Genomic DNA, 25,291 nt, shown 5'->3' on the forward strand with positions numbered 1-25,291 from the left:
GTCGCTCATTTGCCCACCTAATGATCATTGCATTCTGACAGTCCACGTTGTTCCTATTCTACTCTTATCGGCTGCCTGCTCATCCTTTAGTACAGCATTAGAGATGCTCGACCCCCTACCACCTCCGCCTCCATGGCTCGTCAATTGGGTCAAACACTATAGCGAGGCTCTATACCTGCCCTCATTGCCCTACCACATCCATGAAGTACTGGGCGCCTTCGTGCTATACCAGACCACACAGTCCATCATCTCCCCTTTGCTCTCGAATCTCCTCTTCCCGCACATCTATCCGAAGCTCAATCGCCGAACACGTATCAACTGGGACGTTCACGTGGTATCATTACTCCAGTCACTCCTCATCAACACGGCAGCGTTGTGGGTCATGTTCAACGACAAAGAGCGCAAAGACATGAACAGCAGTGCGGTGGAAAGAATATACGGCTACACAGGGGCGTCGGGTCTCATTCAGGCAATGGCCACGGGCTACTTCCTCTGGGACCTGATCGTGAGCGCCCGCTACCTCAAGATCTTTGGGCCGGGCATTCTCGCTCATGCGGTTACTGCTCTGGCTGTGTTCTCCCTGGGATTCGTGAGTCTTTTGCATCTGCCACGTTAGGGACCCGAGGCTAATTGATTTACTCAGCGACCGTTCTGCAACTACTACGGCCCAGTCTTCATCCTGTATGAACTCTCGACCCCGTTCCTCAATATCCACTGGTTCTGCGACAAGCTCAACATGACAGGCGGCAAGCTCCAGTGGTACAACGGAATGCTGCTCCTGTCCGTCTTCTTTGGCTGTCGCCTCGTCTGGGGAACCTACCAGTCGCTGCGTGTTTATCAGGACGTCTGGCACACTATGCATCTGAACACTCAGCCTGGTCCTGTGCTCCGAGAGATTCGAGAATCGCCACATTCCTCAATCTACATTCCCAGGGACGGCCAACTTTGCCTGGGCGACGCAAGCTGTATCTCGGCTCAATCTGAAGTCATGAAATTCACTGGTTCACAGACGCTTGCGGTCCCATTCTGGTTGGCTCTGGTGTATCTGACCTGTAACTTGGTGCTAAACACGTTGAACTGGTACTGGTTTGGCAAAATGATTGAGACAGTCCGCAAGAGGTTCGAGGGGAAACCCCACGACGAACGTCCTCGCGAGCGGCAACGAAAGCAAAGCATGGTGGAGCTGGCGGCAAGTGAGCTCGACTATGACACGCTTTCAGGACCGAAGACCCCGTACAACGAGAAGGAAGATGAATTTGCAAAGGCTCCTGCTCCCTCCAATGACAATGAGTTCGCTAAGGGCACCGAGTTTGCGACAAGCACTGCGGTTCCAGACGGGAACCACGAGGTCAAGAAGCGATAGAACCATAGACACTCTCATATGGGGAAAGGTGGCTTTGTTCGATGCTGGGAAACTCGGACTTTGGTCAGACTCATGTTCTGGAAGCGAGTCTTGAACAGTATCAATTATCATCAGCCGAGATTGGTCGACAAGTTCCTTCCCAGTGAATCGATTCAGACAGAAATGATGTTATTATCTCTTCACCTGCAGGCTTCAACTGGCGACATCCTCGAGTTATTGTTTTACTGCATCACTCCCTAGGTCGGATTCACGCCACAACCATAGACCTGTCCTTGATGTGAACCCAGAACCTTCACCTTGCTACGGCCATGACGGTGAATAAGAGAGCACTTCCTGTCACTACGTTCTGTCGACAGTGAATATGGGAGCATTTCCTGTCACTCCCTTGGACAGTGAATATGAGCATATCTATCCTCACTCCCTACTGCCAGGCGCCGTCACGGCCTATATATTCTTCTGTTGACACCCTGCCTTCTGTCTTTGCCTCGTCACCATCACCTCGTCCTCTTTCTCCAGACAGACTGCACTGCAACACCCGAGCCCTTCTTACAACAAACGACAACCATCGTCAAGATGCGTGCTTCTTTTGGTGTCTCTGCTGTCCTTGCTGGACTGGTGACGCTTGCTACTGCTTATCCACCTTTCGGACCGCACCGCCCGTTCAAATCCGATGTCTCTTCCATTCGGCTTCCTGCACCTACCGGCTGGCCAAACATTTCATTCTCTGCGCCCTACAAGACGGAAAGTCATAGTCCCGACTCGATCTTGATCATCACCGAGACCCAGACCTTGAGCAGCACGCCAATCGTCCCTGTTTCTGACTCTGTCTTCGACACCGTCTCCACGAGCACCGGCCGCTCAACCCTGGAGCCGATCTTCACAGATGTCTTTCCCTCGACCATCAGCCTTGAGCCTGCCACGTTTACAGCTGTCTTTCCATCAGTCACCAGTGTCGAGCCCACTCCGGTCATCAGCATCGAGCCCGCTCCGACAACAGACGTCTTTCCCTCAATCATCAGCGTCGCGCCCACTCCCTCCATCGAAATCACTGCGACACCCCCGCTTTCATCCATCTTCAGTCATGTCTCGGCGCTCCTGGGTAATGCCACCACCGAGACCGCATTTCCACCCACGACCCTCATGACCAGCACCGTCAACTTCACCATCAGTGTGACTGTCAGCGCCACTGCCACGCCAGTCGAATCCGTTCTCTCCGAAGTGTCTTCAGTCCTCAGCGTTGTCTCTTCCCAGATCACCACCACTACCATGACCGACTCCACAACTGCGACAAGTCCTGCCACGCCAACCTAACTCAACAAGATGATCGTTGCGACTGAAGAATCCGTCCAGCTGGGTGTTGCAAAGGCCTTGACAAGTGAAAAGTGAGTACCGGGTCATATATTCAGACAGTCAGACGGGCGAGCAGTTGAGAGGTCTTAGACACTGATGTCTTTTGTCCAGATATTTCCCCTTTTTTTCTTCCTTCCCTCTCCCGCACATGGGTTCGGCTGCTTGTGGTTCATTCAATGAGTCTAGACGGCGTTGGAGAGCGTGTGGCATCAGAGCAAACCAATAAGGCGAAGTCAGTATTTCGGAGTGAATCACAGCGTCAATCGAATGAAATCAAATCAAACTGAAGGCGACGAAACCAATCGATTGAACCAAACAGAGTACTTGACTTGGCTTGACTGAGCCTTCATCTTCATCCTTCGCCATTGTCTTGTTCATATCTCTCCTTGTCTCATGCCCCGTGTTCCCTCTGCCTTTATGCTTCGTCATTGAGTGACACTGTGATCACGCTGTCTGTGGGAGATCGCGCCTGGAGAAGTGCTCGGAGATACGCCAACGTAGATCAGTAGAAGGACGAGGGACGGTTGCACCTCGCATCGGTCGACTAGCGATAGTGGCGCAATTACTCCGTACTTGCAGTGTGATTGGCAAGCCCGTCGGTAATGGTCATGTCACCAATGTTTGCAGCCTCAGCTCAGAGTGTCAAGTCAAACAACTCGGGGGTGAGAGACTAGAGGAGAATGACAAAGAGACAACATTCCTTGAGGCTCCTCGTTTATCTGCCATGATCGGAAAGTCTCGCAAGATGAGATTTTCGGACCAGTCTTGCCCGTCGTCCAACATGAGGACCTCGAGACCGCTGTCAATGAAATCAATGTAGGCGCGTGGCCTCTTGGCTCTGCATATTCGGAGATCATCAACCATACGGACTTGGGTGGTGCTGCAATCACGGTGCCATCCCTTCTCCTCCATCCAGAAGCTCAGGAAATAGCGGGTCCGGTCGAAGCCACGGCGTCGAGAGGTTCCCAATGCTAGCCTGGGTGAGCCATTCGCCGAGACGGCGTACAGGCAAGCATTGGGTCTTGCTTGAGACGACTTTCAGCAAAAGCGAGGTTTAGCTAGCCCGGGTGCGGATCTATCTAGGATGAGGCACCATGAGTCTGGATCTCCGGAGGACGATGAATTAACTTGCGCCGCAAATCCTCACACCATATACGGTTGACAGAAAAGTCCAGAGAGACACAACCTTCAAATTCTACAAATCTCGGGCACGCGTCGGCTATGCTACCGACCTTCTCCAAGAGTGAATGGGTAGTGACCGAAGCCAAGTAGAGTCTTTTGGGAATACCGCCACCAAAATGGGTTCTTTCCGGGTTCACACTGCCTAACGGGGAGACTTGGCTACAGCACCACCGCGCCAACTTGTGCATGAACAACCGCCTCGTGCGGAGGCACACGCGGGTGGGATGATCGGTTTTGTAGCCCAGGTTGACACCGTGCTTGAGGATTGTGGAGGAGACGCTCATAGGCTAGAGGCCTGATGTGGGAGCAGCACGTCGCTGCTGGAGTCTGGATCGTGGATCATGTCTTCCATACATGTTGGTCGCGTTCATATTGGCGATTGCCAACCTCACCTCGGATCTTGTCTTGCTTCACGACCGTGTTTTCCAAGACAGGCCACTTCCAAAACGATTTGTTGTTCTCGTCTCGAGACACGCATTCGGGATTCGAGTCCAGCATCTACCTTCCCTCGGGTCTAGACTTCTCAGAGCCCCCGGCCAATTGTCGCTTGGACCATCTCCCAGCCAGGAGGCTTCCACGCACGTTGAGCTCGCACAGACGAATAGTACATCTCATCTCTTACAACGTTCATCCGTCATGGCATCTTCCTCTGAGCAACCGAAACAGCCAACGCCTTTTCCCCATGGCGTGTTCCTCCCGAACGGTCATCAGACCGACCCAGCACTGCCTCCCGACCACCCTACAATCGGCTACAAGCTGAATCACTTTATGCTTCGAATCCGTGATCCTGCCAAATCAATCCCATTTTATGTCGACCTGATGGGCATGAGGACTGTCTTCACAATGAACGTCGGTCCCTTCACGATCTACTACCTCGGATACCCTCAAACGGACGAGCATCGGGCGGACCTCCCCAAGTTTGGCGCCGACACGGCTGGTAATCTGCAGCATACGCTTGGGCTGTTGGAACTGTATCACGTCCATGGATCGGAGAAGCAGGAGGCCGGGTATTACTCCACGGGCAATGAACCAGGCCACCTAGGGTTTGGCCACCTGGGTTTCACGGTGCCGGATGTTCCCAAGGCGTTGCAACGATTAAAGGATGCGGGCGTCGAAGTTGTGAAGGACCTAGGTGTCTGTACCAGACAGTGGATTCCGATCACTGACTGGGAGAATGAGCGAGGAGTCGGCGTGGAGGTGAAAGGTACCGACAGTGAGATTCACCCAGAATATGCAAAAGTATTCAACAAGATCGCGTTCGTAAAGGATCCGGTGAGTTTATCCTATCCTTGTCCTACCCTTGCTGGGCTTTAAGTCTATGGAGCTGACACGTTGATGGCAGGATGGATATCTCGTGGAGCTCGTTCCGCAGAATATGGATCCCAAAAATCCGTGATGCTTGCCTCTGGGCCCGAGCTGCTATCACGGTTCCTTAGGCGTGTTCCTCGCTTCAGCATAGGCCGAAGTGCAGGTTAAGTATTAGAGAAGCCAATGCCGTCCCAGAGTCCCCGAACCGGTTGGATGCATGCTGGCTTTGGGAGGAGGGATCACATAAACATACCACCGCAAGGAAACTTGCCGGCAAATGAGATTTCATCTTCGCCTGTACCCGGGTTCGTTGAGTCCTGTTGCTGACTCCGTCCTCCATCAGAGCCATATTATTTGCCGGCCACCGATAGTTTTAGAACCAGCAAGACTCGCACGGGTTAGCTGTCTTCTTCTACAGCTTTCTGCCATTCTGTCAACTCCAAGGACGGAAACAGCCGAGTCCTCCTAGGAAGCGCTGACCAGTGTGCACGCTGGTCCCAGAGCCCCCGATAGTAGTGCGAAGCCTTTGTTCCAATGTCCATCATGCGTCTTACCTTGAACAGACGGATCGAGACAACAAAACTCTGTCCTATGTGACAATGAATCAGGATGCGTACACGACTGTGTACTCCACCGTAGCGACAAGACTACAGTAGATGTCTGCTGACTTGACGTGCTCAGCTACGAATTCAAAGCCAGAGATGAAGCTCACCACAACTTCGTTCCTTTACTTAACTACTGCCCAAAGTCGGTTGATCTCAACCTCTGATGCCGCCCATCGTTGTCTCGCTCGTACATAGGGAAGAAGTCCGTTCCTGACATCGCCTTTTGTCCATGGAACCCTGCTGCGCTCGCCATCTGAGCATATAGGCTGAATTCCTCTCTGTCGAAGTTTAGCCGATTCCTGATGTCACAACTACCGGCACCATCTTTCCATATGCCTGTCGGCAATTGAGGGCCCGAAGGGCAGATCGTTTACCTTTTACAGGGAATAGGTCGCTAGCCATGTGCATGAGTACTGGTCATGACCAGTGAGAGCTACAGTCGATTCTACGGAGAAGCTCCTAGCTTCCTGTTCCTGGGGTATGGGGATGCATCAAGCTCCAAGCTCAAAATGGAGGTGATGCTGCAAAGAGCCGGACGGGCTCGCCACTACAGTACATATCAGAGATGAAGCCCAAGCTCGTCTATGAGAGAGTCTTCAGCCAGCCTCTTCACAATCATGCGGTCTCTCCTTCTCCTCGCGGCTGTGGGCCTTGCCGCTGCAGAAACTGGCATCGATGGCTGGCTACGGTATGCACCTGTACCTAATGCCAATGCGTCTGGTCTGCCGATCAACATTGTCTCGCTTAATGCCACAGCGAATGGCCCGGTACATGCTGCCGCTTCTGAGCTACAGAAAGGTCTTTCGGGCATCTTCAATCACAGTCTCAATGTGATCTACCCAACCAGTTACCAGCTTAGTGACACCGCCTCCTCCATTGTCGTCGGCACAGTTGCAGAGTACGCCAACGCATTCGGTGCTGCCCCTAAGACCCCTCAACTCGAGAACGACGGATACTTCCTCAATACCACAGGCTCTCGCGTTCAGATTCTCGGACGCAATGAACGGGGTGCTCTCTATGGCGCGTTCCAATACCTCTCGATGCTAGCACAAGGCAACTTCTCAGAAGTGGCATATACTTCCAACCCAGACGCTCCGATACGATGGGTCAACCAATGGGTAAGCTATAGGGACGGCGTTGTCTCGCCGTGGCATGGGCTGAGCTGACAACGAATCTTAGGACAACCTGGACGGCTCGATTGAGCGAGGCTACGGCGGACCATCAATTTTCTTCTCCAATGGGACTGTCAAAATCAACAGCCTCGATCGAATGACGCAGTACGCGCGCCTTTTGGCCTCAATCGGTGTTAATGCCATTGTTGTGAACAATGTCAACGCCAACGCGTCGATTCTCACAACCCAGAACGTGGAGGGGCTGGGCAAAATAGCCGATACCTTCCGCCCATACGGTGTGCGAGTTGGTATTTCTCTCAACTTTGCGTCTCCCACGGCCAATCTAGTGTATGGCAATCTAAGCACTTTCGATCCGCTGGATTCCGAGGTTATCGACTGGTGGCAGAATGTTACCGACACCCTCTACGCTCGCATACCTGACATGGCAGGATACCTGGTCAAAGCGAACTCGGAAGGACAACCAGGTCCATTGACGTACAACCGGACTCTGGCAGAAGGAGCGAATCTCTTTGCCAATGCCTTGGAGCCTCATGGTGGTATCCTTGTCTTCCGAGCATTCGTGTACGACAGCCAGCACTTGAACGAATCGGTCTGGACCCAGGACCGTGCCAACGCCGCCGTGGAGTTCTTCACCGGCCTGGATGGCAAATTTGCGGAAAACGCGCTTGTGCAAATCAAGTACGGCCCAATTGATTTCCAGGTCCGCGAGCCTGCGTCGCCTCTCTTTGCTTACCTACGAAACACGAGCACAGCGATCGAGCTGGAAGTTACACAAGAATACCTGGGCCAGCAAAACCATCTAGTCTACCTGCCGCCACTATGGAAAACAGTTCTAGATTTCGACCTGCGAGCCAACCACTCAAAGTCGCTCGTCCGCGACATCATCAGTGGTGAGCGCTTCAACAGGCCCATGGGAGGCTATGCAGCAGTCGTCAACGTCGGCACCAACAACACTTGGCTGGGCAGCCATCTCTCCATGTCCAACCTGTACGGCTACGGCCGCCTGGCATGGGATCCCACTAGCGACCCACAAGCCATCCTCCAAGACTGGATCCGTCTGACATTTGGTCTCGATCCGGCCGTCATGCGCGCCATCACAAACATGTCGATGGCCTCCTGGCCCGCATACGAGAACTACACTGGCAATCTAGGCATCCAAACCCTCACAGACATCCTGTACACACACTACGGGCCCAACCCGCAGTCCCAGGACAACAACCCTTGGGGCCAATGGACCCGCGCCGACCACGACTCGATCGGCATGGACAGGACCGTCGCCAACGGCACGGGCTTCGCAGGCCAATACCCGGACGAAGTGGCCGCCGTGTACGAGAACATCTCAACCACCCCGGACAACCTGCTCCTCTGGTTTCACCACGTCAACTACACGACGCGGCTCCACTCCGGCGAGACGGTCATCCAGCACTTTTACAACGCGCACTACGCCGGCGCGGAGACGGCCCAGACCTTCCCAACCCAGTGGGAAGCCCTGCAGGGCAAGGTCGACGCGCAGCGGTACAACGAGACGCTCTTCCGCCTGACGTACCAGGCGGGCCACTCCATCGTGTGGCGCGACGCCATCAACAACTTCTACCACAACCTCTCGGGCATTGCCGACGCTCAGGGCCGAGTCGGCAACCACCCCCACCGCATCGAGGCCGAGACCATGAACCTGACAAACTACGAAAGATACACCGTCTCGCCCTTCGAGACCGCGAGTAACGTCACGGCGATCGTAACGTCCGCGAACGCCACCACGGGAACCGCCTCCACCAGACTGACCGTCCAGAACGGCACCTACAACGTCGCGGTCAACTATTACGACCTCTACGGCGGCAAGGCGCAGTATACACTGACTATAGGGGGCCGTCAAGTCGGGGCTTGGTCAGGTAATAACGAAGATAGGCTCGGAAACACACCCAGCGTAAGTTACTCTCGCCTCATCCTCTTGTCGCGGTTTACACGTTCCTAACTCGAATTCTGCCCTGATCCTTTTGTTGCGGTTTACGTTCCTGCCTTGAGATACCTCGGACAAGGACACTGGTGGACAGACTAGGTGGCTGACGAAACACGATTCCAGATCTATCTCGACGGCCACTCCGCCACGAGAATCACCTTCCGCAACGTGACCATTCGGCGGGGCGATGTCCTCGAGGTCACGGGCAAGGCGGACGGCGTGGAACCCGCGCCGCTGGATTATATCTCGATATTGCCCTTGGGGGTTGTGGACTAGCGTCCGTGATTGTGTCCGTGTCCGCGTCCGTGTCCGTGTACAGGGCGTGTGGAGTATGCCGCTCAACGGCAGAGGCGTCCAGTCTGCCAGTGTATAGTGGATAGTTAGTTGGTGCTGTGGGTCGTGCCATATCTACTCTACTCTACTATACTATACTATACTGTACGCCATGCCATGCCGTGCCGTGCCATACTACTGTACTGTACTGCCTGCCGTGCCGTGGGAAGGCTGCCGTTGGCGCGGACGCTCGGCTTCTTGCGCAGAGTATATGCGACGACTTTGATGCACAAAATGAAAAGTTTGACTCCAATTTGATTTCATTTTTCGTTCTGTCCATTCACCCCTGATGCATGTACAAGTACCCTGAGTACAACATGCTCGTGACGCCCCGACGCCCTCGGGATCTAGGTGTCACAGTGTCTAACGCTTGTAGCAACAAAACAACTCTTCCACTATCTAAACCCGCTCCCTCCATCGCCTCGCTCAGCAATACTCCTACTCAGCGTGCCCGCGAATCTGCTGACTCTGTCCGCATCGTACTTGGCCGTCTCAATGGCCTGCAAGACATGCTTGACGCCCACGCCGACCTGCTCCGAGCGCGTGATGTCCTTGATCTCGGCAATAGCCCTGGCGACCTCCCCGGGTTGGAACGTCTTGGATTCATTCATGATGTGCTCTAGTTCGTCGTAGGTGCGGACGTTCGCGACGGGGATGTCGCTGTTGAAGTGCCTCCAAAAGTCCAACTGTTGCAGCACGGATCGGTCCGTGGCCGTCACGATAATCAGCAGGCTTCGGCCCGGGGGAGGCGCCTTGCGCAGCAGCGCGACCAAAGACTTGAGGATCGGATTGCTGAAACGCGGCCCGATGGGCGTCCACTCCGTATATTCCTCTATGTCGTCGAGGACGACGCAGGACATGGGTGATTTGTACGCGTCCATGAACACTTTGGACAGGTACCCGATCTTTTGCGACTCGGACATTTCCAGCGTGTCTTTGTTGCTGATCAGTTTGATGAACGGGTAGCCGCTGTCGATGGCAATCTTGGCGGCCAGGGCGGTTTTGCCGCATCCGGGCGGACCGTGCAGACAGACGGAGAAGAGGGGTGTCGATTGCGGGTTGCGGACTTGTTCGACGAAGAGGTTGCCTTCCTCGAGCACGTCCTTGATGTACTGGCTGAAATGGATGACACCGCCGCGGAGGCAGTAGGTGAGTTCTTCTTCAGAGACACCGAACGCCGGCTTGACTTCTTCCAATGCATTCTCAAAGTCCTGTTGCTTGACTTTCATGTCGGCGACGTCGTCTGTGATACCGGCCATGGTGCCGACTTTGATGTGCCGGGAGAAAGCGAATGATGTGGCCGACTTGACTAAGCCGGCGATCTCGGCGCCAGAAAAGTTCTTAGTCCTGTGCGCAAGGTCGGTCAGGTCGACATCAGGATCGAGGACATGGTTGACCCGCATCTTCTCGGTATGGATTTTGAGGATTTGAGCACGGCCATGTTCGTCCGGAAGGGCGATTTCCATGTGTAACTCAAGGCGACCGGGGCGGAGAAGAGCATCATCGATCATGTCTTTCCGATTCGTCATTCCGATCAGGAGGATGTTGTTGAGTTGGTCGACGCCGTCGAGTTTAGAGAGAAGTTGGTTTACCACGCTGTCACCGACACCTGTTCCTCCGCCGGCTCCACTGCCTCTTTGCTTGCATACCGCGTCCAGTTCGTCGAAGATGATTATGTGGAGACCTGACTCGTCGCCCTTTTCCTTGTACTCTTTCTCCGCATCAGCGAAGAGTTTACGAATATTCTCTTCAGACTGGCCGACGTATTTATTCAAGACTTCGGGACCGTTAATAACTTTCGGCTCTCTAGCGTTGAGCATCTTTCCGATTTGTCGAGCGATCAAGGTCTTGCCTGTGCCAGGAGGGCCGTAGAGCAGAATACCCTTGACGTGCTGAATGCCCAGTTTCTCGACCAGGCCAGGAGGAAACACTCTCGAAGCGAATGCCCTTCGGAAAATAGTGACGAACTCGGAATCCAACCCACCAATACCCATGTCCTCAAATTTGAAGTCGGGGGCAATGATTGAATTCGCGGCGGGTCGTCTCGATGAGGCCTTCAGATTGATTGGAGTCTTGCCATCCTTAAAGAAATTGATTTGGGTCTGGGGTGTCAAGATACCCCTGGCGCGAGGATCTGATGTCGTCGGGGCAGCCTTCTCGCTCAAGTCGGCCAATTGGACCGTCTTGACCACCAGGTTCAGGGGAATGCTCTTGAGGTCCATCAGGAATCTCTGGCTTGGGGCGAACATTTGACTTTGAAATAGCTGCCTGGTGTCAGTGCGATGCTCCCAGATTGTCTCCAGAGGCTTCTTACCTTTATAATTTCCTTCGCCAAGTCATCTTGGTCGTAAGGCGTATCTGTGGTCTTTCTGGTACTAGCAAAGCCGACCTCGACATCCATAGCACCAATATATGCTTGTCCACCCTCAGCGAAGGGATCATAGATCTCCGCTTGCAGCATATCTGTCAATGCCACCCCCATCCACGATCGTTGCGGTTCTGACAGGCCGATACTGCCTCGTGGGAATGGATCAAGCGGTCGTGCCGAGACAACGTACATGCCATTGATGAGCAGGAATATGTCGGTGCCATCACGAGCGGGAGGGAAGTCCTGGCTCGAGACTGCGACCAGGTTTCGAAAGGTGTACGTATTATCAGGCGCTTTTGTAGGCTGTAAAGTCAGGGCGCCTCCTTGCGATCTATGGCCGCCCCCGCCTCTGCTGGAATTTTGCTGATGGCCCATCTGACGCGGAGGAGGCATATTCCTTGCCGGCAGCCCGGGGCTGCCATAACCCGACCGTGGTGAATCGTATGCATTGTTCATAGGCGTGTCGTATCCGCCGGGAGGACCACCTGAGTAACCCGGGCGCGGGCCCCGGTTTGGACTAGGCTGTTGCCCGTATTGATCGCGAGGCTGGCCACCAGGACTGTTGCCGAATAGGTTGTTTCTGTTGAGGAAGGACATGGCTGCGAAGTGGCAGAAGAGAGACTATTTGGATGGAGGCAGCAGGGTGTCCTGCGTGAGATAGTGAGCGTGCTAGGTAAAGACACCTTTCGCTAAAACAAACTCGACCGATACAGGCAGCCACGAGGTAGCTCGTAGCGCAACTTCAAACAGTGGTCTCATCTGCGCCGCCTGAACACAGCCCTCCCTCAAAAGATGACATCCTCCAACGCCGCAAGCCGATGTTTTGCCGCTGCCTCAGCCTTACCTCACTTTCGTCTCAGCCTTGCCCGCTTTGTTCTATCCTGTGACGCACCCCCATCTTCAACGGTAGTCAAAATGCCACTCCATCTGCTATCCAAGAAATCTTGGAACGTTTATTCCCCGGCCAATATCGAGCGGGTGAAGCGCGATGAAGCCGAAGCACGCCGCAAGGCAGTTGAGCAAGAGAAGCGCGGCCTACAGAACGAAGCGGATGAAAGATTAGAGCTTCTAAAGCAACCTGGCACGAGAGATCGGAAGAGCTTGAAGCGCAAGCTAGAAGGCGAGGATGACACCGATCGCGATATCAGACTCGCTGTGGAGGGCACAAAACCTGCTCCGAGCGCTGGCAAGCAAGACCCCGGCTTAGCCTTGGACGCGAACGGCCATATCTCTTTGGTGCCAGCGCCACCTCCGAAGAGAACTCGCACCGAACAAGAACAAATCAAAGATTCCTACACAGTCTATCTCACAGACGCCACTGGCCGTGACCGAGACCTCAAACCCACATGGTACACATCTCTCGAACCCGAGCACGAGAAATGGGGCGACGAAAATCCGCGTAGGCAGCAACGGGAACTGGCACGTCTCAATGCGGACGATCCGCTTGCTGCTATGAAGAAGGGTGTCAAGGCTTTGCGTGAGAACGAGAAAACAAGAAAGGACTGGATGGCGCAGCGCGAGAGGGACTTGGGAGAGGTGGAACGACTGGCGAAGAAAGACAGGCGCGACAAGAAGCACGAAAAGAGAAGAGGTAACGAGCAAGACGACCTGGCCAGTCTTAAGGGCTTCAGCTTAGAAGAGGGGTACACCAGAATGAAAGCTTCGAGGGACCGCGCCTCAGAGCTCGAAGAAACCTACAGCCACCGACACCGTCACCACGGTCGAAGTCGCCGACATCGCCACGAATCCCACTCTCCGCGAAGAGCCCAAGATCACCATAATCGACATCGACAGTATGAGGATGGTGAAAGCAAACGGATCAGCCAACGGCACCATGGCTGAAGCAATATCCGCTAACCACCAACACTTACTCCGCAAGCTGATCCACTACGGAGTTCCCTGCTATCTCGCACCGGGGTTAAGAGGCAAACCGCTTTCAGGTCAGGCCTTAACATCAATGATCAATGTAAACATCGAAGGTCGGTTTTCCTGCAAGCAGCTCGCACAGTCGACGATTGGCCCCTCTCGGGCTCGGACTTAGGTCATCTCCGATTGGTGCTGCACCACGCTGTATAAGAACATCCTGCCGTATCATCAGGATGTGAAGGTATAAATCTCATGTCCTATAGCCGCAAGCCTCTTCTGCAAGGCCACCATGATGGCAAGCTCGAAAGAATTTCCATCCGCAGCAGAACTGCGCGAGAAGCTGATGCATGCTTCACATATCCTACATCACCACGATATCCTTGATGGATTCGGCCACATCTCAGTCCGCAATCCCGAGGACCCCAACACGTGCTTTCTGACGGGTACGGCTGCCGCGTTGATCACCTCTCCAGATGTGTTCACAGAATACCGGATCAATGATGGCCAGCCTGTCAAAGATGGCGTTTTTGTATCCCCTTACTCGGAGCATCACATCCATGCAGCGATCCTCGCTAAATTTCCGGGCGTGCACAGTGTCGTGCATAGCCATGCTCTAGATGTCCTCGCCTACACCGTGACATCAGGCTCCGCAAGCCAAGGCCAGTCGAATCCATCAACCTCGAGGCCAGTCATCCACAAGACTGGGTTTCTTGGGGACTCTGTGCCAGTATGGGATATTGCCAGGGCGTACACACCTGAGCACGAACAGCAGAAACGGCATTTGTTGGTGAATGACTACTGTCTCGGCGAGAGCCTCGCAGCGGCCGCGGTCAAGCCGGCAGGACAATACCCCTACCACAAAGTCGTCCTGCAACGTGGCCATGGCTTTGTGGCTCTTGGTGACTCGATCGAAGAGGCCGTTTATAACGCCATTTACACTGTCGAGAATGCTCGTGTGCAAGCCCAAGCCGAGCAGAGATGCAATCTTCACTCCCATCAATCTATCCATTTTCTGGGCCCGGAGGAAATCGAAGCCTGTTCACGAATGGATCGGGAATGTATCACGAAAGTGTGGCCGTTGTGGATGGCTGAGATCAAGCAGAATGCATTGTGGCAATGACAATCTGTCTGTTTCGCCCTGTCGTCAATCGAAGGTACCGTCTGGCCAACCCGGATGAATTGCGACCTTCTCATGGTGTGCAGTCAGCTTCTGTAGGAGCAGGGCAGCACGTGCACGAAGATGCACGTGGTGAACCTGACCGATAATCAACTCCAAAGCCATCACAATCATTTCGTCAATACTGTCGTTGTCCGGTCCAGACCCTCTCGTTTGCTTCTCAACCACCAATCGTTCATATGCTTCCAGCAGGTGCTCGACGGCATTCGGAGTTGCCTGGCAGCTGAAGGTACCGGCTTCACTTTCGGGCAGAAATGCCATACCAAGATTGAAGCAGAGTTGCACTGTCTTCTTGTATACATGCGGCTCTCTTGTGCTGCGGCTGCAATAACTCCGCGTGGCTTTGAGCCAAGATTTGATGTAGAGTCGCTGCAATTGAGCAGAGTGGTCTGTCTTCTCAGACGCCAAATACCTCGAAATTGAGTCCAGCAAGAGGTCCCTCGCGTGGATCAGCGATTGAACAGGTGGGATGATGAGGTCTTCCGTACGAGCGACGATGGGCTCATCGGCCAAAGTCTTTAGGAGGTCAAAGTTGTCCTCGCAAATGGCCTTGGTGTATGATGCACAATGTTGGACCACCGATTTTATCTCCGTTAGCAGACCTAACATGGATTTCTCCAGCTTGTTCGATGGCGCCTCTAGCTCCGACAGCAAGCGTGAGGCCGCCTGAACATGGATCTTTGCAGCAGAGTAGTCCTTTTGCAACAGTTCAAACACCCAGGCGAGCATCGATGCAGGTGTCCAACAGAATTTGTCGGGTTGTGTTGCCGTGGCCATCCTCTGGATTGCAGCATGATAGTGCCAGATCACCGGGGGGCTGAGATCTGATGATGTTGCCGTGCGATACAGACCCAGCTGTTGGTCGCTGAGTGTCGTCGCGACCAGAAGATGTCGAATTATGTCCGACCGCCATGCCCACATGGGAATCAAGCCGCACCAGAAACCGAAGTTGGGCCCGTAGTTGGCCACTGTCGGACCGGTCTGGTCCAACCAATAATCCAAACTTCGCCGCTCGTCGGGGCCACCGCCAAAAGATGGATTGACTGACACCAACGAGGGCGACTCTTGCTGAGCTAACAGCTCCTTCGCTTGCATATCGACGACGTCAGCATCCTCGGCCAACTCCGAGTCAACAGAGCCATGTTCGTCTCGATGCACTGTTGGTGTCTTTGGGGACCCTCCGTCGAACATCCACGTTTCAGGTACATTGTATCCAAGGCACTCGCGCCCCGCGTGTAAGCATCTGTGCCAACAGTGAGCACGGGTTGACAAAGGCGCAGGATAGTACTCTCAGACCTTCTACAGTTCGGCTTGGCTTCGTCGCGTTTGACTCTTCTACGTTCTGGAGCCGTAAGCAGAGTGAGGGGCGGAGGAAGAGGAGGATGGCCAAGCACATACTGCAGGTATCGCAGCCGCTTCTTACTTTGCTGTGCGGCTGCTTTAGGCGAGGTTTCGCGGTGGCGTTTGCGTATATTTCAACACTCTCGTGATATCGTACTTCGGTCTCACGGGAGTGGCTGCATTGCTGGCTCCTACTCAGAAGAGGGCGCATGGTCTTGCTTCGGCTGGAGTCAGCAATGATTTCAATCAACAACAGCGACGAGCAAGTGTATCGACAATTTTAGGGTAGGCTCACCTGCTACGCGGCATTGAGTTGGTTTCCAATCCCTTTCCAGCCTTCGTCTCTACCACATGAGGCTTCTGCTTCGGTCGCTGTGCGATGAAAGTGTACATGACTGTCTCACAGAGATTGTCCAGTCTGCTTGGAAGGACGGTGTGGGAAGTGTTGGCTCTTGGCTGTGAGTGCGGCGATTTATTGACACGGCATTCAAGGCGACCCCACATGTGGCTATCTTCTTTGAATCTGTGCTAGCCAAAGTACAGTACGGAGTAAATGGCCATCACCCGATCGATGGCCAAGGGCCCACGATCCACACGGCACACAAAGCTGAGGCCATGATGATATCCATCAGGCCTCCTGCAGGACAATACGAGGTAGGGCTTAGCGCGAACTTGGTAAGCAACAACGTGGCAACCAACGTGACATCAAAGACGTTATTCAGGCTCATTTTAGGTTCACGGAGATGCTCATCCTCCATCCGCATCAATGCTTGTCTCGCGTGTGTGGCCGATGCTAGCGAATCGACCAATAACGACAGGTATCAGGCGCCCCCCCTTCGTATATACCCCCAGATCTATTCAAGCTTTGCGCCCAAGCAATGCAGGCGATCACTCGAATCCGACCATCGATTCTGATCTCTGGAATTTCTGCACGGGAAGTCCGTGGTCGACATGCATTCTAATTCGGGCAAGCAACCCCGAGAGCTGAGCCCCCTTGCAACCACTTTCTGATATCCTCGAATGACGATTGAGCCAGCTATCGAGGTCATTATCCCCTGTAGCAGTAGCTGCACAATCGAGGGGAACGTGTTCAGGGCCTCTTGCAAGTGAAGGCGAATACGGGTAGGAGGTACGATTTGCGATGACGCCGATCAACACAGTCCGCGCAGGCCGAAACTCGGGTATGAGAAACAACCAGCTGAATATATCATCCTTAGGGTGGCGAAGGGTCTTCAGCTTCATGTGGGCTAGTGTGCGAGCCTCATGGTGGTAAGTGACAACCCCACTTCTACCATACACCTGTGCACGGACGTCTCCTACCACCACCCATTTCAGGTGACATTACCTCAGCCAGTCAATCAATCAATGGCATAAAGCCACCGATCCGGAGACTTTCACCTTCTACAGGCACAGGGACGCTCCGCGTCACCAACATGACGGTTTTCATGCCATTGAGGATCTGTTTAGGAGTCTTAGCGTCCCCAGAAGCAAACGACACCTCTTTGCATCGACTACCATGGGCAAGTGCGATGTAAGTCTTGCCCTGCGTCCGAGCAAGCAGGGTCTGTCCAGTGTCGGATCTGTGACCTGCTGCGGATACGGCAGTCTCGTAAGGGCCAGGAGTTCGTCTTTTGGTCAAGAACTTGAGCATCTAGCGGCTGCATGACTCGATCCTCCGCCCGACACTCGGACTATCATGTCGATGCACTGCAAACACGACCAGAAGATGCCGATCTTGCCAAAGCATGGTAGACGAAACCAGTGCAAACCCATTCGTCATGGTAGTGCTTCAGCAATCCGGGCCATTCTCGGAGCCTCCGCAGCCACATTCCGTCAACCAACTACTAGCCAAATGCCTTAAGACGGTTGAGAATCTGGGCAGACTCTTGCAAGTGGCATTTGTCAGCAGAAGCACTCTCAACGCTCGCCTAGTGGCTCTTTTGCAGTTGCGGCAAGACTGCAGTACCGGCCCGTAGGGGTAGACTCGCTTGCTAGGCTCCAAGAAAGACGATGACGGCTTTTCGGGTCGGCTTTTCCGTTTCGCGCTTCTTGACCAGACTGGATACATGTGAACGAAAATCGACCAATTTTCTATAGTGGCTATTGACTCGGGGGTTTGTTCAATATTCAGGGAGGTTTGGAAGCAGTCTCTCGACCAGATATACGACGACTTGCGACGAAAACACGACGCTTACGCCGGGGCACAGTCCTTGGTATAGTACTCCTCAAGCAACGGTCATTGGGGATTTACAAATGTACGGGTGCTATAGGAGCGACACCATTCGGGGCGAAGTTACAGGGTCATCCTCGGAGTCAGCAACGACCGTGAAACAGAAGTCGGTATCTGGCAGCTCGCTCCAGTCCCCCAATCTCCATGTGCAGTCTCAATGACCAGAAGAATCAAGAGCTGGCATGCACAGAGAATACGGGAGCCATCTACTTCTGGCTCTGCGCCATTCACTTCACCACTGTATGCTCCGTGCCCCGCATCGGCCTCCAGAATTTCTTTGACAAGGTATGAAAGACAGCACGCTGGTAGCGCTACTTAACCTCTCCACTTTCCCAGCTTCGCATGAAGACAAGTCCGACATACAGTACGTGTGACATGCCAGGGACCAGTGGCTACAGAATGTTTGCGTGTGGGGACGAGGCTTCCTCTCATCAAAACTGTATCACATGCACTGCAAGTGGCAGGTCACCCCGGAATGCAAGCAGTGCTCTGCGTGAGTAATTCAAGTTTGAGGTTGACGGGTCCGGTTACTAGCTGGTCGTATCGCGAGCCAACATCGGGGCGAAAGGGTTCCAAAATGCGAGTGCTTTCTCCATAGCCAGATTTTCAACCATGGTCTGCTGTTGCAAGCGGTAGTACTCCTCCAGCATTCGCTGCCAGGCTTGAGATTCGCGCCACCTCTCCAAACGTCGTCGTTTCTTGAGCACGGGATTTTCTACTACAGAAGGTACCATGCTAATGACGCCGCTGCGTAGGGTAACAGATGTTTCTTCCCGTGACGGTAATACGGAGGCCGAGTGTTGCCTAGTGTCAAGATACCAGAAATATCCATGTTGAATGCCACGGTAGACGAGGGTAGATAGGCACGCGACCATGATAAATTGGCACGTGAAACAGACGGCCAGAGCGGTTCGGAGCACCAGGAAGTTTCGAAGTGTGAGGACATCGGTATGATCCGCCGCGTCCATGCCGTCTCGCTTATTTATCGACCTGTCGTCCGCCTCAGGTTTCGAGATAAACATTCCAAGCCCCATCGGGGGTGACAAGGCCGCTCGGAGGACTTCGACGCAAGATTGTGAGACGTGGCCGTTCGTCTCCTGCGCAAGAGATCAGCGGTGCCGACGCCGATTTTGTTAGGCGTTACCACTCATATCTTACATTCTGGCTGCGGCAATCATCGCGGTAGTCTTTTGCGGACGACCACATCGCAGTACTTAGTGCTAAATACGCCATGACGGTAGCGGCAACTGCCACGAACGTTTTCGCAGTCAAGGTACAAGCATGGCGAATCCTTCGCCATGGAACGCGAGCTCTTGGCTGAACATTGTTCGTGGTTGGCGGGGACGGTAGGTTCGGGGTACTCGTACTGTTTATTGCAGGGCTCGAACTTGAACTCGGGTTGACTGGTTTGCTTGGGGCTGCGGGACCGGCAGGAGCCGGCGTTGACATTTTCTTGTCTATATATATGGTGCGATGGATTGTAGATGAAGATGTGGTTTCGTTACTTGAGAGATCGGCGGGCTCTGTCCGTTTCGTCAAAAGCTCGATGAAGGCTGAGTTCTGAAGTGGGCAGAGCTGCGCCACGCTTGTGACTTCATTCTTGCCAAGCCAAAAGGACGCTCCACAATAACGCGGGGATAGCTCGTGGCTGGTCCGTGGCTGATAAACAGGGCCAGCGAACCAGCATGGCCTCGCATGCGTATGTAATCAATTCCCCGAACTTCAGACCTTGGCGAACCTACTCGCGCATCTTTCCATTCGACGGTCAACTCCATGATCACGGAATCGGTACAGGACGCACCCATAGGCAATGTGCCGCAAGTGGAATGGCTCCGATGTTGCGGTTTGGCAACATGCGATGATTTGGACACTGATCGAAGAAGAGGCCGCCAGAGATAAGGCCCCATCTCTGAAAGGATGCCTCTCTGCATGGGGAGAAACGACTTGCTTGAGCCGACGTTACATAACTGCCGATATAAATGACCGCGGTCTACTCCGTATATGTAGGTACTATGTGGAGTATCAAATGCAGGCAACAGGATATAAGCCACTGTGATGAAACAACAACCATACGCGGGATGAAAGGCAGAGGGAAGTGAGTGGGGAGCAGAGACCTCCGTCTTCCTTCACCTCAGCTCCATCTCCAGCTCCAAAAAAAGCATCAATCAATCAAAGTCTTGACCAGGGCAATACAACAAGACATCAGCACGCGTTACTCCTCTGGTTCCATTCCCCCTCCGAATCGACATTACCGATGAATACTCTCACTCTCATTCTCATTCTCACTTTGACTCCCACTCTTCCCCATCACCTTTTCACCTCCTCAACTCCTGTCTAGTCCATCATCCATCTGTCCACTCCGTCTCTTTTGCCTTTCTTTCCACTTACCACCAGTCCGCCGCTACCCCCTCCGCCTTCATTGACTCCCCCACCGCCTCTTCGCGCAACACCCGAGGCCAAGCCACGCGGTTCAGATCGATCCGCCCAAACTGCGGACCGACCCGGAAGGGCGAACTCCCATTATTGTATCCCAACCCAGGAGACCGTCCCTTGCGCAGCAACGCCGCCGTTTCTCGAGTCGACATGGGGCGAGGAGTCGAGCGTCGAGGACGCGGTGGCGTGTACCACGTCGATTGATCCTCCGGCGTCACGGGATCCCAGGTGGGTGCGGGAACGCCGGGCTCGTCTCCAACCAGGCGCGAAACGCGAAATCCCGGTGGCCAGAGAACGGCCAGATCGATTCCTGTTCGGCTTTGAGTTTGATCCTGACTGTGACCGCGGTGGGGAGTGCGAGTGTGGATGTGAGGGCTCTGCGGGCTGCGTTTGATCGGCGTCTTCGGTGGGGATCGCGCCTCGGTCGGGCGAGTGCGTGTGAGAGTGCAATTTCTCCACAGCCTATGTATGATTGGCGTCCCCGTGGCAGATCGCACCTCGGTCGGGCGAGTGCGAGTCCGAATGCGAGTGCGAGTCTGAGCGCTCTGCGGGCTGCGTTTGATTGTCGTCCTCGCGGAGTAAGGTGCCCTGGTAGGGCTCGCGTTGCTGGTACCAACACCGAGCCCGAGACCTCTAGCGCCAGGGGTAACGGACTCGACTTTGGTCCTGGGACTGGGACGAGTATCCCTATCCTTGCCAGTGGTGTAGAACCGCCGGCTGGGCGAATCGTCCGTGTCCGCTGGAGTGTATGGGCGCCAGGACGAATTCCTGTAAGTATAAGGGTAAGCGTACGGGTAAGTATACGGGCGCATGTAGCGAGGCCTCGGCGGAATATACGAGTAGTCGTAGGTCGGATCTGGCTCGGCAACATAGCGAGGCGACCTTGGCGTGTAGACCGGGGCTGGGATCGAGGTGGGCTGGTAATTCGGGACTGGGACCGCTGACTGAGGGGGGAAGTAGGCTTTGTCGGGGTTACCCGGATTAGACGGGGGCGGCATGCCCGCCTCCTCTGTGCCGAGATTGTTCCTCCAGTTTGCGTCCGCCTTCTCCCTTACTAGGTTCTCGTAGTACGCCGCTTCCCAACCGTCTACAAACTCCGCCAGCTGCGCTTCAAAGTCCTGCTGGTACCGGGGGCCCATCCAGCTCCATTGGCCTTCGAGGCGAAGGATGCTATGTTTAGCGGCGTAGTCGTCGGCAAAGGCACGCTTGGCGAGGTTGCGTTCCCGCATGAGAAGCGTGTAGTCGATCTCCGTTTCCGCTTCGCTGATGGCGGCCTCTTCTAGGAGGGAAGCGTCGATTTGTGACTCGGGTGCAGCTTCAAGTTCTATCTCGGCCTCAGACTCGTGGACATCCTCGTGGACATCCTCTGGCTCAGACTCCGGTTCGGGCTCCGATAGAGACATCGAGGCGCTCTGGGAGTCCGTCCCATCGACGACCTCTTCCTCGGAAGTAACACAGTCAGGGAGCTCGCCGTCCGCACCGTGGAACTCATTGTTGGTGTGCTGCAATTTGTCTCGAAGCCCGTCAGATGCAAGCATGCCGTGGGCGTCATAATCACTACCCGCTCTGACGTCCATGCTGGAAGTGTGACCCCCATTGCGCCTGGACCTCTTGCTGGGTGGGATCAAACCCTCGCCTAAGTCGCTCTCGCCATCGTAGATTTCTTCATGGCCTCTCTTGCGTGACAACACGATGAGCGCGGCCGGGTCGACGTGGTCGACAATGCTCATCAGCTCGGAGTTCTGGTCCTCTAGAATAGCGGCATAGCATTCCAGCCTGTCAATCTGGCCGGCTTGCTCTTGTTGCGTAGCCAACATGTCGGCCTCTCTGCGGATGAAGTAATTCGTGAGGATGTCCAGAGTATTGGCTTCCCGATATTGGTCTTCGACCTGTTGAAGGGCGGTGACCTCGTCTTGGACTTCCTTGCGGAAGTACTTCTCGAGCTTGTTGAAGACGCTAGCCAGCATACTCTGCACGTACGGTGTTGTGAAGAGAGAAGGTTTGTCGTGGAGCGCTTCTCTACTGGCGACATGGTTGTAGCTGCGATTGTTGTTGGTGGCGACCGTGTCCAATTTGTTACCCCTGTTGCTGGCTTTGGCGACGCGGTTGGCAGCGTTGTTTGCCCTGGGGTTGCGAGTATTTCGCGCTCGACCGTCACCACGGGCGCTGGGGCTAGCGCTAGCATTAGTATAAGCATCGTCGTGCTCGTTGTTGTCGGCGTTGCTGTGTGTATTGTCGTTAACGTCCTCACGCTCGCCCTCCTCGGGGATCCTTTCGTACAGGATGACGTAGGGTGTAAACCGACGCTTTTGATCCAAGACGGCCTTGAGAGACGTCTTCTTGACACTGTCATCGTCGAATTCATGCCAATCATCGCCCCTGCGGACGTTGGTGATGTAGTGGCCCCCATCACGCGTTCCCTGGTGACTGATGATGCCCACGAGCGTGTACTTCGAGGACAAATCGTGAGCCTGACCCCTCTCCTCAAGGAAAGGCGCCAGGTCGAGTTCTTCGGGGATCTCAACTCGGCTATTGTCCTTTTCAAAAAGCACATTGCCGTGTCTGTCAAAGCGGTAGTCGCCTCTGGCGGTTCTCGCCTCTTTAAAGCGCTTGAGTTGTACGAATAGCACTTCGGGCGTGTACCACATCTTGCTCCAAGCACGCCTGGGTGTCTGGTTGGCATCGGCGGCGTCGTCGTTGTTCTCGGGCGCCGATCTGGGCGCACATGCACAGGCGTCCATGTCGAAGCTCACGCTGTGTTCAAGACACTGCTCTAGTGTTACATTCTGCTGCCCGCGCCGCCGTCCTGGCGGTATGTTGACACGCAGCATTTGGCCTTCTTCGAGTTTCGATTTGCGGTGTTTGACACGGCGTCGCTGCGAACACGGGTAATGCACTGATTGATAGACTGTCATGAGTTCTTTCACATTCCTGTTCAGGATCGTTATCCTGTAGTCATCCTGTCAGTTGGGGGGATCTCAATATCTTGACCAGACATCGACCTTACCTCCATGTGTCGTCGTAGTCATGCAATGTCAAATAAGAGTCCAGTTGGCGAACACTGAAGTCTACAAGCCATTCGAACAGCTCAGGAACGTCATGTTCCCTCGTCTGGTCTTTGAAGGCGCATGTACCTTCATTGGGCATCTCGCCAACCTCGTATTGTCGGTTATCATTGGTGACGTACGACCAGAACTTTCTCATTGCCCGGTCGATCGTGCTTTGATCAGTGCCCTCGCCGCGCCAGTAAACGTTTGCTAACTCCAGGAACTCACACCAGATGTCGGTGTACGCTCTCTCGTCTTCCTCCAGCGGATCGTCCCGCCGTTGCTTGATTTGGAGGGCGAATCCCGCGTTTTCCAAGTTTGGAATATGTCTGTTCTCGATCCAGGACAGAATCCGATTGCAGTGCAGCAGCATGATGAACAGGACATTGCGGTAGCATAGGTGCGAAGGATTGCTTAGTCCGATGCCGTGGGCTTGTGACAAATTGTCGGATCTGGCTGCTTCCAGTGCTTCCAGGGGCGTTTCCACTGGCCTGGTGGGATCTGGTGGTGCAGACTCTCTATGAAATGCTGACCCTGTAGAACTTGTGGGACTGGCGAGCGTTCCTCCGGCAGTAGCGCCATGTTGTCCGCCGGCCGGTCGTGGAGAATTTCCTGATGCAGCTGGGCTTGTTCCCTTGTCAGCAGGCTGTTCCGGCGTTCTTGGCGGCGGCTCCGGTGCTCCTGCAGGCGGCTCTGGTCCACCTGATGGCGGCCCTGGGCTTCCTCCTCCTTGGCTGGATTCTTCCTTGTCGCGGTCTTTGAGCGCCTGGATAATATCAACCGCCTTCCTGCTCTTGATACCAAGCGTCTTCCATGCCGGCAAAAGACGAGTTCTGTAGTCCCAGTTGTCATAGTCTTTGTCTGCGTTTGCCGACGAGACTCGTTGGTTCTGCTGATCATTCGATGTCTGGGTGGCCGTCTGTCGAGGACCGGCTGGCTCTTTGATGCCAGTTTTTGGATTCCCCTTTTCAAGCTTCTCGACAAGACCTTGCTTCTTCAGACCCGTAATATCAATGTTGCGGAGGCTGCATTCGTTCTTGAGGTCCTCGACTGTCAGCTTGTTCCAGTCCCTAGGACCTTTGTCGCCAAACTTCGCCAGACTCTCTTCAATCTTGTCGACATACTCTTGCCTCTTCAACTTCTGCGGAGGAACAGGAATTTGACGTGACTTGCACTGCTGGATCAGCTTGTCAATGCTGTAACTGCTCCAATACTTTTGATTGGCACTGGGTGCCGAAGCACCCCTTCTCGAGGCCTTTGAAGGTTTCTTCTTGGCCATGCTGACGGAATACAAATGAAAATGTGCCTAGAGTCACAACGAGGCAAGCTAGACAAGGAAGAATCAACACCATCGAGGCTCGGGATATGAACGAAAAGAGACAACATGCTCGGACAAAGGGCTCGAACAGAGCATACGCAAACGTGTTTGAGCATCAGACAGCACGTTTCCGGATGGCTGTTGAAAGGGTGCGGCATTGTGAACAATGAATACAAGTAGCTGAACAATAACAATTGCCGGAAACAGACAACTCAACAAGACTGTGTGCCTTGAGTGGGCAGGACATCAAGCTGGTATCCAAAGAACAGACAGGACCGGA

The 25,291-nt window shown here is 54.2% G+C and overlaps 9 protein-coding genes across 9 annotated transcripts; 5 read left to right on the forward strand and 4 right to left on the reverse strand.

Annotated features, from left to right (window-relative positions):
* Window positions 1-103: 103 nt before the first annotated feature.
* A1O7_07796 (uncharacterized protein) lies at window positions 104-1,363 on the forward strand (the record flags this gene model as incomplete). The annotated part of the gene is made up of 2 exons (XM_007761792.1): window positions 104-589; window positions 644-1,363. The coding sequence occupies 2 exons, from the start codon at window positions 104-106 to the stop codon at window positions 1,361-1,363; spliced, it is 1,206 nt and encodes a 401-aa protein (XP_007759982.1).
* Window positions 1,364-4,531: 3,168 nt separating this feature from the next.
* On the forward strand, window positions 4,532-5,291 carry A1O7_07797 (lactoylglutathione lyase; the record flags this gene model as incomplete). Its single annotated transcript, XM_007761793.1, has 2 exons — window positions 4,532-5,167; window positions 5,238-5,291. The coding sequence occupies 2 exons, from the start codon at window positions 4,532-4,534 to the stop codon at window positions 5,289-5,291; spliced, it is 690 nt and encodes a 229-aa protein (XP_007759983.1).
* Window positions 5,292-6,425: 1,134 nt separating this feature from the next.
* A1O7_07798 (alpha-glucuronidase A) lies at window positions 6,426-9,174 on the forward strand (the record flags this gene model as incomplete). The annotated part of the gene is made up of 3 exons (XM_007761794.1): window positions 6,426-6,926; window positions 6,988-8,865; window positions 9,022-9,174. 3 exons carry the CDS (start codon window positions 6,426-6,428, stop codon window positions 9,172-9,174), a joined length of 2,532 nt encoding a protein of 843 aa, XP_007759984.1.
* Window positions 9,175-9,626: 452 nt separating this feature from the next.
* Window positions 9,627-12,196, reverse strand: A1O7_07799 (vesicle-fusing ATPase; the record flags this gene model as incomplete). Its single annotated transcript, XM_007761795.1, has 2 exons — window positions 9,627-11,495; window positions 11,546-12,196. The coding sequence occupies 2 exons, from the start codon at window positions 12,194-12,196 to the stop codon at window positions 9,627-9,629; spliced, it is 2,520 nt and encodes an 839-aa protein (XP_007759985.1).
* Window positions 12,197-12,514: 318 nt separating this feature from the next.
* A1O7_07800 (uncharacterized protein) lies at window positions 12,515-13,441 on the forward strand (the record flags this gene model as incomplete). Its single annotated transcript, XM_007761796.1, has 1 exon — window positions 12,515-13,441. The coding sequence occupies one exon, from the start codon at window positions 12,515-12,517 to the stop codon at window positions 13,439-13,441; it is 927 nt and encodes a 308-aa protein (XP_007759986.1).
* Window positions 13,442-13,754: 313 nt separating this feature from the next.
* A1O7_07801 (uncharacterized protein) lies at window positions 13,755-14,585 on the forward strand (the record flags this gene model as incomplete). Its single annotated transcript, XM_007761797.1, has 1 exon — window positions 13,755-14,585. One exon carries the CDS (start codon window positions 13,755-13,757, stop codon window positions 14,583-14,585), a length of 831 nt encoding a protein of 276 aa, XP_007759987.1.
* A 24-nt stretch (window positions 14,586-14,609) lies between these two features.
* A1O7_07802 (uncharacterized protein) lies at window positions 14,610-15,737 on the reverse strand (the record flags this gene model as incomplete). The annotated part of the gene is made up of 1 exon (XM_007761798.1): window positions 14,610-15,737. One exon carries the CDS (start codon window positions 15,735-15,737, stop codon window positions 14,610-14,612), a length of 1,128 nt encoding a protein of 375 aa, XP_007759988.1.
* A 3,006-nt stretch (window positions 15,738-18,743) lies between these two features.
* On the reverse strand, window positions 18,744-19,446 carry A1O7_07803 (uncharacterized protein; the record flags this gene model as incomplete). Its single annotated transcript, XM_007761799.1, has 2 exons — window positions 18,744-19,310; window positions 19,372-19,446. The coding sequence occupies 2 exons, from the start codon at window positions 19,444-19,446 to the stop codon at window positions 18,744-18,746; spliced, it is 642 nt and encodes a 213-aa protein (XP_007759989.1).
* A 1,151-nt stretch (window positions 19,447-20,597) lies between these two features.
* A1O7_07804 (uncharacterized protein) lies at window positions 20,598-24,972 on the reverse strand (the record flags this gene model as incomplete). Its single annotated transcript, XM_007761800.1, has 2 exons — window positions 20,598-23,595; window positions 23,654-24,972. The coding sequence occupies 2 exons, from the start codon at window positions 24,970-24,972 to the stop codon at window positions 20,598-20,600; spliced, it is 4,317 nt and encodes a 1,438-aa protein (XP_007759990.1).
* Window positions 24,973-25,291: the final 319 nt, after the last annotated feature.

Source organism: Cladophialophora yegresii, assembly GCF_000585515.1.
Source record: "Cladophialophora yegresii CBS 114405 chromosome Unknown aczIN-supercont1.5, whole genome shotgun sequence".
Taxonomy (NCBI): Eukaryota; Fungi; Ascomycota; class Eurotiomycetes; order Chaetothyriales; family Herpotrichiellaceae; genus Cladophialophora; species Cladophialophora yegresii.